Source organism: Lontra canadensis, unplaced genomic scaffold (genome assembly GCF_010015895.1).
Source record: "Lontra canadensis isolate GAN:19392208 unplaced genomic scaffold, GSC_riverotter_1.0 scaffold3, whole genome shotgun sequence".
Taxonomy (NCBI): Eukaryota; Metazoa; Chordata; class Mammalia; order Carnivora; family Mustelidae; genus Lontra; species Lontra canadensis.
This window is the reverse complement of record NW_022630997.1, coordinates 21,217,122-21,237,029: the sequence shown is the minus strand read 5'-3', so window position 1 is coordinate 21,237,029 and position 19,908 is coordinate 21,217,122. Positions and strand designations below refer to the sequence as shown.

Below are 19,908 nucleotides of genomic sequence, written 5' to 3'. Positions count from 1 at the left end.
AGACACATCTCCAAAGGCAAGAGAAACAAAAGCAAAAATGAACTATTGGGACTTCATCAAGATAAAAAGCTTCTGCACAGCAAAGGAAATAATCAACAAAACTAATAGGCAACTCATGGAATGGGAGAAGGTATTTGCAAATGACATATCAGATAAAGGACTAATATCTGAAATCTATAAAGAATTTATCAAACTCAAGACTCCCAAAATAAATAATCCAGTCAAGAAATGAGCAGAAGACATGAACACAGATTTTTCCAAAGAAAACATACAAATGGCCAATAGACACATGAAATAATGCTCAACATCACTCATTATCAGAGAAATACAAATCAAAATCACAATCACAATGAGATATCACCTCACACCAGTCAGAATGGCTAAAATTAACATCTCAGGAAACATCAAATGTTGTTGAGGATGTGGAAAAAGGGAACCCTCTTACATTGTTGGTGGGAATGGAAGCTGGTACAGCCACTGTGGAAGACAATATGGAAGTTTCTCAAAAAGTTAAAAATAGAGCTACTCTATGACCCAGCAACCGCACTATTAGGTATTTATCCAGAGGATATAAAAATAGTAATTCAAAGGGATACACGTGCAACCCAATGATTACAGCACCAATGTCTACAATAGCCAACTATGGAAAGAGTCCAGATGTTCATAAACAGATGAATGAATAAAGAAGATGTGGTATATATATACAATAGAATATTACTCAGCCATCTAAAAGAATGAAATCTTGCCATTTGCAATGATGAGAATGGAACTAGAGGGTATTATGCTAAGTGAAATAAGCTGGTCAGAGAAAGACACCATATAATTTCACTCACACATGGAATTAAGAAACAAAGCAGAAGAACATAAGAGAAGGGAAGGAAGAATAAAATAAGGGAGGCAAATCATAAGAGACTTTAAACTATAGGAAACAAACTGAGGGTTGCTGGAGGGGAAGTGGATGGGAGATGGGGTAACTGGATGTTGGGGATTAAGGAGGACACTTGATGAGAGGAGCACTGGGTGTTATATGCAACTGATGAATCAGTAAATTCTACCCCTTAAACTAGAACTAACTTGAATTTAAATAAAACCTTGGGGGGGAAAAAGACCTTAATACATATTTTTAAGCAGCATGTCACTTTAGCATTTTAAAATGGTGAGCAGATCACACAAATATTTGTAATTATTATTACTCATAGAAACCATATAAAATTATACATTCACTCCTTTGTCACGGATTTAAATTTTTTTTGGAAGCTTTTGAATTAATGTCAACAAACTTAGCTTTTAACAACACCCTAAAGTACCATGCCCCAGGCTAAGCCTGGATCTTAAAAGATTTAGATCTCTCAGTGTTCTGAGTTGGACAAATAGTTATTTGAAGGTAACCAGCAACTTTTTGCCTTCAAAGAAGGCCCTTCTCACCTTCAACTGCATCTGCCCAAGGGCTATTGAAAGGCAGAAGGTGGGCCCCGCCCCCAGATGTTCTGATTGGGTAGGTCCAGAGTGGGTCGGATAATTTGCATTTCCAACCATTTGCATGGGGCAGACTTCACCGGTCAGGAGACCACCCTCCAAGCCTTTTTGTGCTGTGGGCCTTTCAGTTGCACCTGAGTTAAGCAAACTGATGCTTTGGGAAAACTCAAGTCCTCCAGAATCTCAGTGCAAAGTTCCAGACAGTGAAGCTGAGCAGTCAGTTCAACAACCTCACTGGGGCGTTGGTTTTCCTGGGCTGTCCCTCCTTTGTGGGTCTTTTGAGTTTCCTCCATGTGGATTTAGACTACCCTCTACCTGTATATCTTTATTCATTTTAGACTCATGTGCTTTCTTGAGCCACAGTCTGCTGAAGCAGCAGAGTGACCATGAAGGGTGGGGGTGGTGGTGAAGGGTAAACATGAACCCCCCTCCTTTTGCAACAATGGAAAAAGGGACTGGACCTGCTTGGTGCAGAGCTACATGGTCAGGACCATTTGGTGACATTGGGACAAAGACATGACCATATCCCCGTCTGTGGGAAATGGGCTGTCACTCAGCCTGAAAAGACTTCTCTAGGACAGGAAGCGAGGAAGATGAACAGGTGGTGGGCAAGACTTGGGCTTTGCTACCTGGATGTTTCCCATCTTCCTGGGGCCTTCTGGTTGTTGGTCCCTCCACAGGTCGACCTCTAGAAGGATTTCTACAGTCTAGAGGTGGGCTGGCTCTTGGAATGGTCTATGGCTGGGAGCAAAGCTTGGAAGACTTAAAGATAGATCCAGGATGCTGAGCGAATCCTTGTCTAGTAACAAATATAAATCATTCTCTGTGTGGTGCTTCCTTCTGTTATTCCCCAAATTTCGGCAGAGACTTACTACATGTTAGTTAGTCTGTTGGGTTGTGCGGAAATGAGGAAAGGGTCTGTGGCCAAAGGTGGAAAGAGCCTTAGAAATCTACATGGAGGCTGGAGGATGCCAGCTGCACCACAGCTGGAGGGATGGGGAAGTGATGGGAGGAGTTAAGGGAAATGGCTCCAGGAATATGGGTTCACAGATCTGGAGACAAGCAAGAGCCAGGATGGGGCAGTGTGAGATGTATAAGCAGCCCGGGGACTCCCAGAATGCCAGTGGCAGGAAATCCAGTAAAAGTGGGATAGGGGTACTGTATTTTGAATGGCAAAAAGGAATGTGACCTTTGTTTGGAGTCCCAGGTAAGTAAGTAGTAGCTGGTTACCCAGGTTGTAGAGTTTTTAATTTTGTAACTTCATTTCTGATAAAAAATGAAATATATGCTAAGTGCAATCAATCCTGAAAGGCTGAAAGGACTACATATTGTATGATTCCAACTGGAATCTGGAAAAGGCAAAACTATGGAAACAGTAGAAAGATCAGTTGCTGTCATGAGTTGGGGAGGAGGAAGGGAAAGATGAATAGGTAGAACAGGGGATTTTCAGGGCAGTGAAACTATTTTTATATGATACTATCATGGTGGCTACACGTCACAGGTGTTCATTGTATTAAACTTTGGAAATAATACTTAAAATGTCACTCTTAATTCCAACCTCTGCTATTAACATCTAATTGAACAGCCTTCCAATGTTTTGCTACACATGTATAGTAGGTATAGATTTTACATAATTAAGATCATACGTGGCATTTCGTAATCTGCATTTTCCACTTGTATCTCAAACATTTTCGTAAGTGAGCATGATCTTGAGGCTTTGTCTGCTTAGTCACCCAGTCTTTACCTGTACCTTTCCTCCCCCTGCAAACAGACGGGCTTTTAATGAGCCGAAACTCCAATCTGGGTGGGTATGACAGGGAGCAGTGAAATGTCAGGACACCTATACTTGAGGGAGGGGAGAGAGAAGACCAGACCTGACCTGAGCAGACAAGAATCAAGTGTGGATCAAGAAGATCTGCTGGAGGCCTTGTTTCTGAGGGCCTTGGATTAGGGGATTGAGCCCAAGGGGCAGGAGAGAGTCCCTCTCCACTTCCTGCCTGTTCTTTCAAAGCCAGGTCACTTTCTGAAACAGTTGTTTTCTAGAGGATGGCCTGAAGACTACCCTACACTAGCACCTGTAAATGAAGATATTTACCTCTCAGGGTTGCTGTGAAGAGAATAGATAATGAATGTAAAGTGCTTGCCCACGCAGGCCATTTCAGTTCATCGGGTCTTTTCAGTTCACTGTAGCGGCTCTTCTTGCAGAAGACCCTGGGGACTGGTTTAGACCAGGAACAAAACTCCTTTCAGTGATGTGCACTAGAGGGGAAGGGGGAGCCTTCCCACTGGGGTTGATCTCAAGGCCCGAAGGTGCTCCAGGATTGGGTTTGGTTATGGGGTGTCTGTTATTGTTGTTGTTTTGTGGGTTTTGGGGGGGGAGGGTGATGGGTGGTGGCAGGAAGGGTCGGCTGAGAACACCCACCAGCCTGGCATGGCTGATTGGTACCAACATGTGAGACTCACCCACTAATCACGGTTCTGCATGAAACGGGGTATTTATGTGCCCTGACATGGGTAGCATTTTGATCTCTAACCTCCAAAAATACCTTTGCAAAAAAATGAATTATTTTGGGTTCTTAGGCTGCCTTTAGTACTAACAAATGTTTCCATATACTCAGCTGTATTCAAGGGTAAGAAGAGAGCATTTTAATCAACACTAAGTTTAGTACAAGTACAAGTACTGTGCTTGCCAAAAAATTAAATTAAATTAAAAACAAGAATTCAGATTGCTGGACCCTCAACCATCTCAATGAAATAAAAATTCCAGGTGGGCCCAGCAATCTGCATTTTACAAACTTCTAGGGACTGGTGATTCTCATGCACACAGAAGGCTGAGAAACTTTATTAAAAGAAGTAAAGCGGGTTTATCTGTTTCTAGGCCAGGCTTAATTGCAAAGAGCACAAGAGAAATACCCCCCCCCAACCTCCCACCTCACTCTTTGCCTGAAATATCTTTACTCCATAATGGGATGCTGAAGGCTTACACAGACACTTTCTCTCCCCAGGAAACTACCATACTGGCAAATAGGAGTTTTAGTCAGTGGTGTGATGTCTGCTCTTGATAGGGAGAGAGAGCAGAAAGAATGAGCCGTGGGTGCTGACGACCAGGTTTTTACCTTTGTGGTTGCTCAGATCAATACAAATCTGACACAGAGATACTTTCTATCTGTCTGCCTTCCGTTCCCTGGCAACCTGGCATCAGAGTGGGGACTCCAGCTCTAGGAGCTGAACACAAACAGCCCAGCCTTTTTCAGTGAGTATTTTTTGAATTGAAGGTCAGAGATTACATCAATGCGCAGTGTCTATACATCTTCTTCTTGGAGGATGATGAGGAGGAGGAGGGCATCTTGATTTTGGCTACACATTAGAGTCACTTAGCGTGCTTTTAATACTCCTCATACCCAAACCTCCCCCCCAACCCCCCGCCACACCGTTGGCTCTCAGGTGATTCTGATGTGTGGCCAAGGTCGAGAACCACTGGCAGTGTTACCATTTGTAGATTGTGCAGGGAAGACCCACCAGCTAAGACAGCATGAGGAGAGGAATCCATAGATGCTGACCGCCCTTCAGAAAGGTGTCTGCAGGCTGAGAGCAGCCCCAGGATGTGGAGGGACAGAACAGATGCAGGAAGGGTAGACTGGTGGACTGGACGCAAGGCTCCATCAGCACCAAAGGACCACTGGAAAGGCAGCTGCACATGGATAGTTTGGCCCAATCACCAAAAACTATACCTTTCCAATAATTTTTATTAAACACAGGAGATGACTTAAAAGATGGTACTATCCCCAAGAAGTATGTTTTTTGAAATTTAGTAGAAAAAAAAATAAAAGGATCAGAAAACATCTTGCTTTCCTTTTAGCTCCTTAATGCAGTCACAGAGAATAGTGAAAGGCAGGTTTTAGAGGGTTTTTGCACTTCCATCTCTCCAGGAAAGGTGGAATGCAAAGCTGTGTTCATCAGAGGAAAATCCTTGCTTAATCTGGATTTAGGAATGGATTAAAGGAGGGTCTCAGACGAAAGAGACTCTTTGCAAACAAAAACAGCAGATAAATCCTTCCTTCTTCTTCCTCTCCAAATCTTAACCAAGGATGGTATGGAGTTTTATGTTTTCAGTATCAGTGGGGCTGGTCCTCTGTGTGTGAGGGCTTGTCAGGGCCCTTCTCAGCTCCTGTTCCTAAACCCCAGCTTGCACCGGGCCACACCCTCCTCAAAAGCCTGCAGAAGCTCCTTGGGTCTCGGAAATGAATAATCCTGCCCTTTTCTCTTGGCTCAGAGTTACTCACTCATTGGGAGCTCCTGGCACTCCACTGATGGCTGGCTCTTTCCTGTGAATTAGCTACGTCTACTTGGTCTGGTACCTTAGAAATCTGTGCTCTCCTCACAACTGGCCAGTACCTCCAAAATATATGTTCCTAAGATCATTCTGGAGTAGCAATCTCTCTAACATTGTTCTTGATATACATACAGAAGAGAAGAAAACATCTGCTCTCTTAACTACTGTACACAATGAATGAATTTTTAAAAACATGACCATCGTCATCGGATCTGCTGATCCTTTGTCTGACTTTCTCTTTCTAAGCTGTTTAAATGATCTATCATTGACTCAGAATTTCTTTTTAGGATGCTACTCATCGTTTCTATAGTACATTTTATTTTTGCTGTTAAAATTTCAACACAAGCATATTATAAAAAGTTGAAGGCTTCTGATAAGGAAGAGAATAAGAAGACAACCGAATTTATAATCTGATACCCTTGGATCCTCAGGCTTGAAACCTCTGGGCTTTTTTGGGACCCTTTGTTTCTGTCTGACTGTTCATCTCCCATCATCAGTTGTGTCAGTTCACCTCAGATGACCTTATCTGTCTCTGTCTCTTCATGCCTGCCCCTGCGGTCACAGCCACCGTGATCCTGTGGCAATGATGATGCCTGTGGCTGCCCCACTGGTCTCCCTCCATTTCTCTGTTTCTCTAAATGCATTTTCTTACATTGCCCTTATTCATCATGGTGCCCCACGATGCCCCACTTCAAGGTCTCCCCATTTCCCGCATGATGAAGTATGAACTCATTTGCTTGGTATTCAAAGGCCTTCACAATTTGGACGCAACCAGTCATTTTTAGACCTAATTAACCCAATTCTATGAACCCACAATTGTTCTCATTCCATCCCCTCAGCCCAAGGCCCAGCTTAAGTGGCTCCTTCCCCCTTCCAGATAATTTCTTGGGCACAGGAAGGAGGCCGCATAGGACTGGAGTCCAAAGAGGTGGATTCTACTCCAATTGCTGCTGATTCCTGGCTGTGCCCATCAGAGCAATTCTTGCTGTCACTCAGTGCCTCATTTTCTCTCGTAAACTGAGAAGACTGGATTACATGGACGCCCAGGTCTTCCACAGCTCTGTATTCTACTTCTATCTATGCCAGATTTATAACACTTCTGGCATCATGGGTGCTATGTTTAGATTTGCAAATGCAGCAGCCCAGCGGGCTTCTTCCTTCTAGAAAGTGAGTCCGAGCTGGAGATGGCACAGAAGTTTTGGCAGCCCCTTCCATGGTAGAGGAAGCCTCCCAAGGCTGAGTTAGCACCCCTGCCCCATTTCACAGATATAGATCTCTAGGCCCAGAGAGATCATGATGCTTGTTTCAGACTACATAGCTTGGGAACCCTGACTCCTAGGTTTGCCTGTCATTAAGGTAGTCACAGATATTGGGCAGTGGAAGAGACTTTAGGAATATCCTGGGTCAATCCCCTCTTGTTATAAGGGAGGAAACTAAGTTCTAGAGAAATGTTGCCATTGCCCCAAGATTGATTAGCTAAAGATTCCCCCAGTTCTTTCCATCACATCCTGTTCCTTCCCTTTCCATACACAGCTTGAGGGTCCTGCCGGAGGCTCAGCTTTTCCATGGCAGGGACTGTTCTACCTTCTTGGGCCATAGCTCACAACCCACGGTTACAGTCCCAGCCCGGGAAGCCGTGCAGGTGGTCAGACTCCACAACGGCAGGAGAAGCCAGTGTTTAGTGAGCACGTGTTATGTGCCAGGTGCTTTGCATGCACTACCTCAGTTAACCCTCACAACGCTGTGACCTAGGTCCTTTTATTATCCTCATTGTTTACTGTGATGAAAAAATAAAATGTATCATCTTAATTACCTCTAAGTGTCTAAATCCCCAATGTATTCACATACACATTGTATATTCACATTGCTGTGATAATCTCAGTTTTTGTAGGTGAGAAAATATTTTCTCAGAGAAGTTAAGTAATTTGCCCCAGGTCCTACACTTAGTAAATGAGAGCTGGGATTCAAAACCAGGGCTTTTGACCCCAGGGCCCATGCTCCCACACAGCCCTGGATAACCTGTGCAGGCTGATTTCAGCCTGACCCCTCCCCCCGGCAGGTGATGGGCTTCAGCACGTGCCTCTTTGGGCACTTCTGTCTCTCTGTCCCTAGAGAAGACCTCCAATTCTGCTACCAATGAAGCAGTTTTTACTGGGGACACATGTGCCCCACTACTGCCCTGCTGCTGGTCCCCAAGAGCTGACTTGTTGCCAGAGGGCAGCACAGGCTCCTAGGGGCCTTTTCTGTCTTTAGGGAGGGGCAGAGAACAAAGAGGAAGGGAGAGAGTAGTGCAGACAGGTTAGGGGAGGGTGGGAATGTGGTCAGGGGCCCTCTGGGGTCTGGGACATGTCGAGAAGCAGAGTGGCTGGACTCATGGAGAGAGACCTGAACACCACATCCCCATGCATCCCTTCTCAGCACCCTAGTCAGAAAGATCACCTAGGAGCCCTGGAGTTGAGTACTGCGTGCCCCTACCTGTGAGCACCTCACGGTCAGACTTCTTAACTGCCCATTAACTAGAGAAAGTAATTCAAGTTTCCCCAAACACTCTACCGTTTCTTTCCTTCTTTTTCCTACCAAGATCTGCAAGTATTTTGTGGTCGTCTTTGGCATGTCTGAACTGCTGGTCTGGGTTATAAGCAGACACAAACTGGGCTGACTTGGCATAAGCAGGAGTAGGGATGGTCCTACCGATACCCTGAATCCTTTAAAAAAAAAAAAAAAAATCCTGGCACTCTCTCTTCTATCAGAGACAGCTAGGCGTGGGATGCAGCATCCTGAGACTGCTGAAAAGGCAAAGAAAATATGCTAAACTAGTTTTAAAAAGTTCTTAGAAGATTTTCCACTTAGTGTGACAGTAGAATCTGTCACAGCTCTTCCCTCTCCCTGGTTTTTGGGGCCTCCAGGGATGCAGCCCTTTCCTTCCTCTGGGCCCCGAGGCAACCTTGCTGGTCCCTGCGCTCAGCCAGTCGTGGAGCAGGGAGGGGTTAGGTAAAGGGAAATTTCTTTCCCAAAATGATACACAAGCAAATTACAAAACCCCAAAAAGTTCCAGGAGGCTCCTGTATCCACAGATGAGAGACTGTCAGTTTGGAAGAGTCCCCAGAGGTCATGTTATTTAATCCTGTCATCGTGCTCAGCTTTGGTACGCTCTTGGTTCTAACACAGTGCACATGGCGGAAATTTTGCTATGTTCACGGTCTCTCCTTCACCAGCATGAAAATTACCATGTGGGACTGATGACTCCGAAACAATAAATTTGTAAGACGATATGATGCGTAATTTTAATCATGATTCAGAAAATGCTGAAAAGGTAAGCCTACGTGATACTAGAGAAGGAATGTGTTTTTCAGAATTTGAGCTTGTGGGGCACCTGGGTGGTTCAGTGGGTTAAAGCCTCTGCTTTCGCCTCAGGTCATGGTCTCAGGGTCCTGGGATCTAGCCCTATGTTGGACTCTCTGCTCAGAGGGAGCTTGCTTCCTACTGCCCGCCCCCCTCTACCGCCTCTCTGCCTACTTGTGATCTCTGTCGAGTAAATAAATAAAATTAAAAAAAAAAATAGAATTTGAGCTTGTTCCTTTAAAGATCAACCTTGATGGGGAAAAAAATGAGTCTCACCTATGTCTACGTGGTAGAATATAACATTGCCACCCACTTTTCTGGGCATCCATTTCAATAGCTAAAAGCAAAGATATTTTCAGGGAATAAAGAGTGATTTTGAGGAACAGTATTTCCAATACCTTGAAAAAATTACTCAGTTAAGCTCATTTCACTGAGATCTGAGTAAAAAGAGATATTGGAGACTATCAGGTGTAGGGATTGAAGTGGAAAGAACCATTGCAATTTTTTAAAACCATCCAGAAACGCTTATTCATAATACATTAAAAAACACTTTGAAACCGTATCTAATTTGTCAAACAACAATACAATCGTGGGTCCCCGAAATATAATATTTTATGGTAGGTATGAGAAATAACTTCATTATCAATTTTTTTATTGCAATAAGATACACCTAATGTAAAATTCACCATTTCAGCCACTTCAAAGTGTATAAGGCAGCAACCTTCAGGAAGTTCACAATACTCACAACCGCCATCACTGTCTAGTTGCCAAAGGTTTGCATCACCCCAAAAGGAAACCTCATGCATGTAAAATGGTCAGTGGCAGCTTCTTTCTTTTCTTTTCTTTTTTTTGTTTTTTAAAGATTTTATTTATTTGTCAGAAAGAGAGAGTGAGCACACAAGCAGGGGGAGTGGTGGGCAGAGAGGCAGAGGGAGAAGCAAGCTCCTTGCTCAGCAGGACTCAATCCCAGGATCCTGAGATCACGACCTGAGCAGAAGGCAGATGCTAAACAGGTGTCCCTCATTAGCAGTTTCAAAGCAGATTTTCCCCTATTTTATTTGGAGGTATTTGCCCAAATTGCTCTTGTTTTAATCATGTCGAGAGGTTGTTTTCAGCATTCATCAGGTGTATTAGGCCCAGTCGTCTGTAACTAGTTTGCAAATGTGATCATTTTTTAATATGGAGATGATAGGAAATGAAAAGACTTTCTATTGTAAAGAAAAAAAACAACAACTTTGACCCTGAAAAGGCTGTAAAGACAGTATAAAAGGCAACATAGTCACACAGACATCAAGGTGCCAGTTTTTCAAGGATTTTGTATTACATTTGGCATTTTCTTTTTGAAAGTATAGTTCTCCTGTTTGTATTTTACTCTATCACAGTGATTTGCACTGGAATAAAATGACTGTCTCCTTCCTGCGGGGGATCAACTGTGCACATTCCGCACGTCTCACGTGCTTAAGAGATGATTCGTCTACCTTCAGCTTTTTATACTTTGAACCTAGTGAAGTTAAAAAGTCAATAACAAAAACAACAAATTGGATGGGGAGGACACTTCTTTCCACCTTTGAGCTCAGGTCTGCACCCTCCAGGGAGCACTCTTAGCCACAGACCTCCAGCCCCAGCTCCCTCGGCTTAGCAATGGTCTCCCTCCTTTGACCTTTCCCTCCTTATCACCAGTTTCTTCCTAAACAGTTCTCCTTTCTCTCCGCCCAGCAACTGTTGGCCGAGCCACCTCTGTGTGGGAGAGAAGAGCCCAGCAATCTGCTCTCCAGCCACAGGGACGCTGGGGGCAGACACTGCCTTGATGCCTTGGACTATTACCCTTAGCGAGGTTCAATTTTGAACCACGACTCTGCGACACACCGCCTTACCCACATGGATGCCTCTCTAATGACACAATTTGGGGGAAGGAAGCATCCACTGAGCTCTTCCCCTCTGTCTAATACATTCCCTGCTTCAACACCCCTATTATGTTACATATTGTTTTAATAATATAGGATATTATTTTCCAGATGGAAAAGCTGAGGCGAAAAGGGATTAAGTGGCCTTCTCAAAGACCACGAGGTAGGAAGTACAGAGAAGTATTCTAACCCAGGCTTGCCTGATTTCAAAGATCATCTTTCCAGTACAGCAAAAACACCTTTCTGAGCCCTTCTTCAATTATACCACACTAGTCCTCTATACTCAGTCTATGTGTAAGACCAACTCCTCTCTTTATAATTACAACTCGCTCTCAGATGACATAAACTATTGTGGGAGCATTCTTTGAAAAATACGTATCTGTAGACACCAGACGTGCCTGGGTCAGCATGGAATTCAAGTCTGGACTGGGAAACACATCAAAGGCTGAAATCCTGATGGGCATGGCTCTGCGGGGCTTCACTGGGGTTTCTTACCAGCAAATTAGTTGTCTTTTAGTTAAAAAAAAAAAAATGCCTAGGGAAAATATAGAATACACACTAAGCTAGACTGAGCTGATTGGCCAGTAAGTGACACAGGGTTAATAAATCGGGGGGGGGGGGGTGGATGCTCTCCCCTCTCCTCCCAGGCAAACAGGGAGATGTGGTTCTGGAGTGGGCTCTGTTGGTGTGGGCTTGAATAGGAACTTCCCCTCTCTGGACCTCAGCCTTCTTGCCTCCAAAATAAAGGAGCTAAAGAGAGGGCCAATCGGGTCCTTGCCAGGAAACCTCTGTGATCTGGGCAGGAGCTTCCCCACTGATGTCTGTGTCCTTACTTAGAGCAGGGCGAACAGGCTCAGGGAACCTATGGCCAGCCCTGGCTGCATAATTTCTAGGGCCCAGTGTAAAATGAAAAGGCAGGGCCTCTTGTCCAAAATTATTAAGACTTATAGGACAGCAAGAGCAGAGAGTTCAACCAAGTAGGGGGCTCTGGGAGCATGGGGCCTGTGTGGCTGCATGACCACCCTTCTCAGGAGCTCAAGGATCTTGGCTGCATGTCCCCTCTACGGCTCCATGGGGGTAAAACCGAAAGCTAGCTTGCTGGGAGACAACGACACCCCTGGGGTGATGTGATCCTTTCTTAGGAAAGTGGCCACACCGGAGAGGTGTGGCTCATCAAGGAGAAGCAACTTACTCCTTATGCTGCTCCCTTGTCTGGCTTTTGAATTCAGCGAGCACTGAAACCAAGGCCTGCTGGACTGGGGAAATGGCCTCATTGGGGGTCTAGACCAGAATGCTGTTCAAGGGTTGGAAAAACATCCAGTCGAAAATAAGCCTGCAGGTGAAGATGCCCATACACACCCTTTCAAAAGGGAAGGTGAGGTAGGACTGGCAGGAGGATATGGGTCTAGCCCAGAGGGTCAGGGACTTACAGGAGCTCCGTGGGAGCAGCCATCCCTCAGCTGGAGAACAAGGTACAGGCTGGGAAGGTAGACTAGCCTGCTCGTGGATGTGAGAAGAACACTCGGGCCAATAGGGAGGTTCACACACAACAGAAGCTATGGATCTGAGGTAGGGCTCCCTGAGAGAGGGTTTGCACTGCCAGCCATGTGTGCTCTAGCATCAGAGTGCAGCACAAAAACCCTTCCTTGCAGCGTGCTGGGAGCCTTGAAGCCCTGGGACCCAGAAGCTGCAAGTCAGGCTCCCACTTCAGGGTTCACCACTCCATTGATCTTGAGGCGAGACTCACACGAGGGCTGGAATTCTATCCAATCAGCAGGTGGGGCCCACTTCTGGAGCAACAGATGTGCCATCCTCTGAACCTCTGATCCTGTGCTGGACCCTGGGGGCCCTGGGACTCCAGCAAGTATGTGCAGTGAGATTACTAAAGCTGTCCCTGAGGCTTAGACATCAACAACCCTGAGTGAATAGAGAGACACAGGATCACGTGAAAGAAGCAGAATGATCCCAAGTCAGTGAGATTTAAGTGGGGGCGGGGGACTGGCAGATGGGAAGGACAAAGCAAGAGAAACAATGCATATACTAGCCTACAGAGACAGAGTCTAGTTAAGCTGACTCACATGGTTTCCTTGGCTACAGGGGACAAGGGCATTGCTGCCCCTTTGGCGCAGAAGCAGGATCTAGGGTCACCCAGGAACCTTGAGCATCTGACATTACCACATACAGCAGCCCCACGCCAGTCTGGACCCCTCCCATACATAGCCTCTCACTGTTCTCAATAGCACAAGAGAATTAGGCAAACTGTTCACCTCTGGAAAAGATCAACATGAACTTAAAGAGTTGTGGGAGGCGGGATATAGGATAAATTTACAATAGAGCTGGCATAAACTCTTTTTTGAAAAGTTGCCTCTTCAACACCCAAACAACACAAAATATGCACCAGTGGCCCCAGGGAGAGACCAGGCAAGAAAGGATGAACACTGCAGCAGCAGCAGAACCTATCCTAGGTGATGGCAGAGTTATTCCGATCCGTGCCACACAGACTCCATGGCAGGATCTTCACATGGGACTGAGAAGACGTTAAGGGGTGGACAGATACAGATCATCTCCCCCCCGACCCCTCGATCTTTTATCCCATAATGCTCTGCCCATGGACCTCAGGACAACACATTCTGCTCTAGGACAAGCATAGCATATCCACCTCTGTCCAGAGTTTGGCCATAGGATCAGAGCCCTATGGACAGCCTAACAGCTATGTTATCACTAAATTTGCTTTTTACCCAAACTCTAAGGATTTCCACTCATGGTGTACCTAGTCTGGTTACAGAGGTAGAAACAGAGACTATTCCAAGATGACCTTATGTCTGGAGATCTTTCCTGCTCTCATATCTGTACCAAGGAGAGAACAACATATATCCCAGTCATTCACATAGTTTATGGAATCTAGTTTCGCTTGACACTAATTTAAAACAAAACAAAAACAAAAACCCAACTCATTGAAATATAGGCCCAACACCTCAAGCCCTTCTCCTTGGCAACACCTCACCCAAACCATCCCGGATAGAGGAAAATCAGCCCAGTGAGCAGAGGCACATCAATTGCAAAGATAAATATTACATATTTTAAACAACTACATTCTGCCTTTGTAAGAATGTATAAATGAAGAAGTGCTTCCAGTTCCAGACAGAATTCATTTACTTGGTCTGAGTCAGTTTCTCAACAGCAGCACTAGCGATCTGGGGACAGGTAGTTCTTTGCTGTGAGCACTGCTCTGTAAATGCAGGGTGCTCACCAGCACACCTGGTGTCTACCTCCTCCGTGCCAGTAGCACCCCCCTCCCCAATGGTGATATTCAACTGTCCTCCGGAGGGCAAAAGTGCCCCCGGTGGGAAGCACTGATCTAAATGATGCAGCCATGCCTTTGGGGAGGGCAGCAGAAGCATGCTTTTAGGGGGTTACTAATAATCATAGAGAGCTCTGTTTCCCTGCAGCAAGCTATCATTCCATTTTTCTTTTTTTTTTAAGATTATTTATTGATTATTGATTTGACACAGAGAGAAAGCACACAACTAGGGGGAGCAGCAAGCAGAGAGGGAGAAGCAGGCTCCCTGCTGAGCAAAGATTCCGATGTGGGACTCGATCCCAGGACCCTGGGATCACGACCTGAGCCAAATGAAGACAGATGCTTAACCAACTGAGCCACCCAGACGTCCTCATTCAATTTTTCTTATTCATATTCTTTGACAAGCTTAGATTCTTTGCGGCCACTGCATGAGGGCAATACTAATATCCTCTCTGAAAATGAGCCAAACAGTAGATTCTCCACCAAACAGACAAGATTGGTCCTCTGTGGGGGAAAATCAAGAGACTATATGTAAATGTGTGCCCTGAAGCGTCTGGTACCAGCCCAGACTCCTCTAATCCACTGATGTAGGAGGCCTGGCTGCAATATGATAATAACATTAAAAACCTAGTTAAGGGGTGCCAAGGTGGCTCAGTGGGTTAAAGCCTCTGCCTTCAGCTCAGGTCATGATCCCAGAGTCCTGGGATTGAGCCCCACATCGTGCTCTCTGCTCTGCAGAGAGCCTGCTTCCTCCTCTCTCTCTGCCTGCCTCCCTGCCTGCTTGTGATCTGTCTCTCTGTCAAATAAATAAATAAAATCTTAAAAAAAAAAAAAAAAACCTAGTTAAGTGTATCGCAGCACACTGGGAGGCCAGTTGCATGAAGAGAATGGAGTCATCCAGCTATAGCACGCAGGCAACCACTGGATCCAGGAGAGAGGGTGCCTTGGATGTGTGGACTATGACTTAGGGTTTTCCTGGCACAACCATGCCCAGCGTGGGTGAGGTAAAGTGCCTTGAGTTTTCTTAGCCAATGATCCTGAAAGCTACAAACACTAAACAAATTCTAGTAATGTGACTCCAGTCAGCTTGCCCACAAGGAGAAAGAGGTCTTATTTGAGGATTCCATTCACTGGAATGACACAGGGTGTCCCAGTTGAGCAGATTCTCAGCTGACATAAGGCAGGGGAGCAGTGTGAAGAGAAGTACTTCCTGTTAAGTCTGTCTTATTTCTACCATTAGATCCTGTGCCTTCTTTTCGCCCTCCCACATCAGCACTGGGCTCTGTCTTAAACTTACAAAGAATGAGAAGAGATATGCTCCCAGACACATAGATATTCAAGAGTTGCTCCATGAGCCCCTGGGCAGCTTCCTGCTTTGCTCGCCATTCCAGTTAAAGGGGGTTGGATCCATTACCATGAGTCAGAAAAGAGACACCAAATGGTCACTCATGATGTGTGGGTTGATACTGGTTATTGCGTTTCCTATTTATATTTACTTGTTATACTGACCATGAGGCAAATTTCATTCTGGGCCCTTCAACCCATGTTGTCTTACTTGGTCTTCATAATGAGCCTGCGAGGAAGGCATCTCTAGTTTCATTTGACAGTTGAGGAAACTGAAGCTTATAGAAGCTGAGTGACTTCCTCCGGACCCAAAGCTACTAACTGGCCATAGAAATTCGACCCTTTGGGACTCCAACTGCATTGTCCTTCTAAATACATCACAGCAACCTTCTAGGTGACTTCCTTTGCTGCTGTCTAGTTGTGTTCTCTGGCCCCACAGTTTAGGAATGGACAGCTTCCAGAGACTGATGATTCAATCAGGAAATATTTCCTGGGGGCCTTGGGATAAAATCTTTGAAAGTTGCCTGTCTCTAAACAGTGGGGTCAGAGAATGATCTTCATGTCTGAAGGATCACACAGGATTAGAATAGATAGGGCTTTGGAAATTGGTCTAAACTCATTTTGAAGATGGGGGACACAGCAGAGATGAGGACCTATCCAGGATGATGTGATAGAAAAGCCATATGTAGACTATATAGACTATATGGAAGCATCATAAAAGAAAAGACTAAAGGGTGTGGTAGGTGAATGGAGGTGCAGACAGGGATGAACCAGGGTTAGGGCTGATGACGATACCACTGACAGAAACAGGGAATATCAGAGATGGAGCTAGGGCTGAAAGGTGAAAAGAAGGTGAATTTCTTTCTTTTTTTTTTTTTAAGTAATTTCTACACCCAAACATGGGTGGGGCTCAAACTCACACCCCTGAGATCAAGAGTCATATGCTCTACCCCTGGAACCAGCCAGACACCTCAGTGAATTTGTTTCTGAAGAACTGAATTTGAAAAATCAAGTAACTGGAAATTCCAACAGAGGATTCCAAGACCTGAGAAGAGAAGTCATGTCCCAGAGCCTGTGAGATTAGATCTCCAAGCATCCTATCAGTGAGACCCAAACCCCCAAGACAGGACCCTCTGTGCTCCACAGTTGTGTTAGCCACTTAGAATAAGGCAGAGGAGGGGTGTTCGTCATGTCTACAGTCCTTGCAAAGCTGAATGCCACAGGTGTCACAATCAATAAGTAACATAACCAAAAGAACTAAAAAGAAGAACTAAAATGAACATAAACTTTATCAAGGATCAATTGCATACCTACAGAATTAATAAGAAAGAATAACAATGATATTATTGACTACAATTTTAAGCTAATAATTGTTACTATACCAGGATCACGATGTATCCTTGATGGACACTCACTATCTCTCTATTTTTGTGGCTAAAAATTTAAGCAAATCCTGATTTGCTTTTGATAGGTTCCAAGGATTTTGATAGGCTCTAAGGATATAAACACAGCTCTTCACTTCTATTAGTACCTTGTGCCAAATAATTGCAGTTGGGCAACCTCCTTCTGAACTGGCATTAACTGGTCAGGACAGAGGACGCAAACCAGAGGGATCAAGGACTTCATTTCCCTATTCCACACCATCCCATCCAATTACAAAAAAGATTTAAGATGGTGCTTCAAGTCCATTGTGTTTACAATTTCATTTCTTTGAAAAGTTCCACGTCAACAGTGCACATTTTACCAAAACAGGCCAATTCTGTAAGGATAACTGAGTAACCAAGTGGGAAAAAAAAAAAGTTCCTTCTGTCTAAGCAGATGAATGTGGTGTATGATTATTCACAATATAATTTTGGTTTCCTACCCTATCATCTATAGTTGCATCTTGCCTACTGACCACTCTGTGATTAAGCTGGACTTTGTCCAGAGGGGGTTGGTCAGGGGTGGGGGGGAAGATCATAAAGTGATTCAGGTTCTATTGCCTTTCTTTATTTAAATTCCCATTTGGATTTCCTAAAAGGGGTTCTAAAGGCTTCCTATAGCTCTAGGTTATGGAATGTTTGGAAAGGATTTTTTAAACCCCCCTTACTCATTTGAGAGAAGCCATAATATCCATGCCTTGTTATTTGCTTTGGCATGTCTTTCCTACTGCTCCTTTCCTTTCCCTTCTCACTGGTGTGTCCCAAATCTAGGCCTGTAATGCCAAATGCCCGCATTACAGAGTTTCCCTGTCCCCAGCTCCCTGCCCCTCTAGTCAAGCCATCCTCTCACCCTTTAGAAAGCTTGCTGGCATGACATCTCTAACCCTGTAAACCATTCTCTAACCCCCCCATGGGTAGAGCCCTCACCGTCCTTTGTGAGCCAGCCCCACCCTACACATCCTACCTTATCAGGACCTTTTGGAGTTCTACTCCATATCCTCTGTTGAACAGAACACTTTCATCATCCCAACAATGAACTGTACTCAAGGCCAGCCCCAAGTGTCAGTTTCTCTATTTCCTTCCTCCCAGCTCATTGCTTTTCCTCCAATCATCACAGACTTTTGTCTCACCCACCTCTCAAACCTAGCTCTTGAAGCATCTTCTCCATGAAACCTTTCCTGGCTACTCCAATTCCTTTCTTATACTCATTCAGTCACTTATTACTTTCATTGATTTACCTGCCCCCCTCCCATGAGGTGTAATGACTCCAGACCAAGGGAAAGACTGAGGTGCCTCCTTGTCCCCGTCGGTGGTCACACCGCAGCACTCACCAATACACCCTTGAAATGGCTGACCTCGCCGACAGAGCCTTCCCATCCCAGATCAGCAGTTCATTTCAAACCACCATTTACCAAGCACCTACCAGGTGTAAGATCCATATTCTCACTGTGAAGGGAGGTCCTGGTGCCAATTCCAGACTAATTTCTCTTACATTTTGCCTCAAAACCTCTAATTCTCTGGCTCGTTATTATTTGTGAAAACGTACTTGCTACACGTGTCACATCACCCATGAAAGACTGAAGTTCAAATGGTAGTTGGAATATAAAACACTCATTGAACATTTAAAAGTTCCAATCTCCATAAACTATGATGCTGTTACAATGAGACAAAAAGATTTTCAAAATCAAAATTTGGGACATGGTCTTTTCCATAGCTCAGAGGAGTTTTTTGGTTCTTGTTCCTTGGGCCACTTCCGGTTTTTTCTTTCTAAGTGGCTTTTTATAGATAATTGTTATACTGACATAAGAACACTAGAAAAACAGACCTCATGTCCCCAAGCACTTGTGATATATACCCACAAAATAAATAAGAAATAGTACAACTATAATGAACACAAATGGTTACAACGTTCCTTAAATTAAACATCCAATAGTAACCCACAATAAAATGGTTAAGGAATCAGATCAGACAAACTCTTCCTTAGGCTAGTTTGTTGTATTCAGATTCTGAAAGCTCAGCCCTTGCCTTTTTTTTTTTAACTGTCTTTCCAGAATTTTCTACCTTAATCTTTCAATGCTAAAAGCCAGCTAGAATAAGCCCACTTGTTCCTACATATTTCTTTAAAAACTTAATCTACTTCCCTATAGCAATTGCCACCCACTGCCTTAAAACTAGCTAAGTATTCCAGGATTTCAGTATTTCTCAGAAGCAGTAAGAGCATTTAAAAAAAAAAAAAAAAGAAGAAGAAGAGGAAGAATAAGGAGAAGTATTGGATAGGGAAAATCTTACCTCAACTTCTGACTGGCAGGGACAGTTATTTTATTAAGCTTGTCCATTCTTCTTGTTAATTATGAGAGCCACGAATAATCATCAGTGGTCACGTCAGCAGTCTCTGGCCCTCCTAGGGAGAAGCATGGTACGCCTTTGACTTAAGGGTCCCAGTCACTTGAGTCTGATTTCCGAGAGTGCAGGCTGCTGGCAAACACCCTACACTAGGGAGAAGTAAAACTTGCTCGAGCACATAGTCAAGTTTCATGTTTCTACACAATCATGTGATCTGGGTAGCCAGCCAGCTTGGCTGATTACTCCACGTTGTGTAAACTTTAATAGTGAAACCTATTGGACATGCAAATTTCTTTGCAGCTGCTTTCTTTTATAACCAGATTTGTAACCAGACCAGGGCTAGCTTCTGGCTGGTCACTACTTCCTGTTGTCTCAAACACATATAGTCCTGTTTTCAGCAGGTGTCATTCTGTCCCCAGTAGCTTCCTGGGCTTAAAGGAAAGC

At 44.5% G+C, this 19,908-nt stretch overlaps 1 protein-coding gene across 7 annotated transcripts in view; it reads right to left on the bottom strand.

The window, feature by feature from the left end:
* The window catches only part of BLNK (B cell linker), an 89,699-nt gene extending 70,034 nt beyond the window's left edge, over window positions 1-19,665 (bottom strand). For 2 of the 7 annotated variants that reach the window (XR_004385709.1, XM_032883441.1), the window contains exon 1: window positions 19,411-19,665. Coding sequence is in view for 6 of the 7 variants with exons in the window: in XM_032883441.1 (XP_032739332.1) it covers window positions 19,411-19,457 (47 nt within the window). In the remaining variant the exon portion in view is untranslated. The remainder of the gene's footprint in view (window positions 1-19,410) is intronic. The other 5 variants (XM_032883431.1, XM_032883450.1, XM_032883458.1 and 2 more) reach the window with 3 other exon arrangements.
* Window positions 19,666-19,908: the final 243 nt, after the last annotated feature.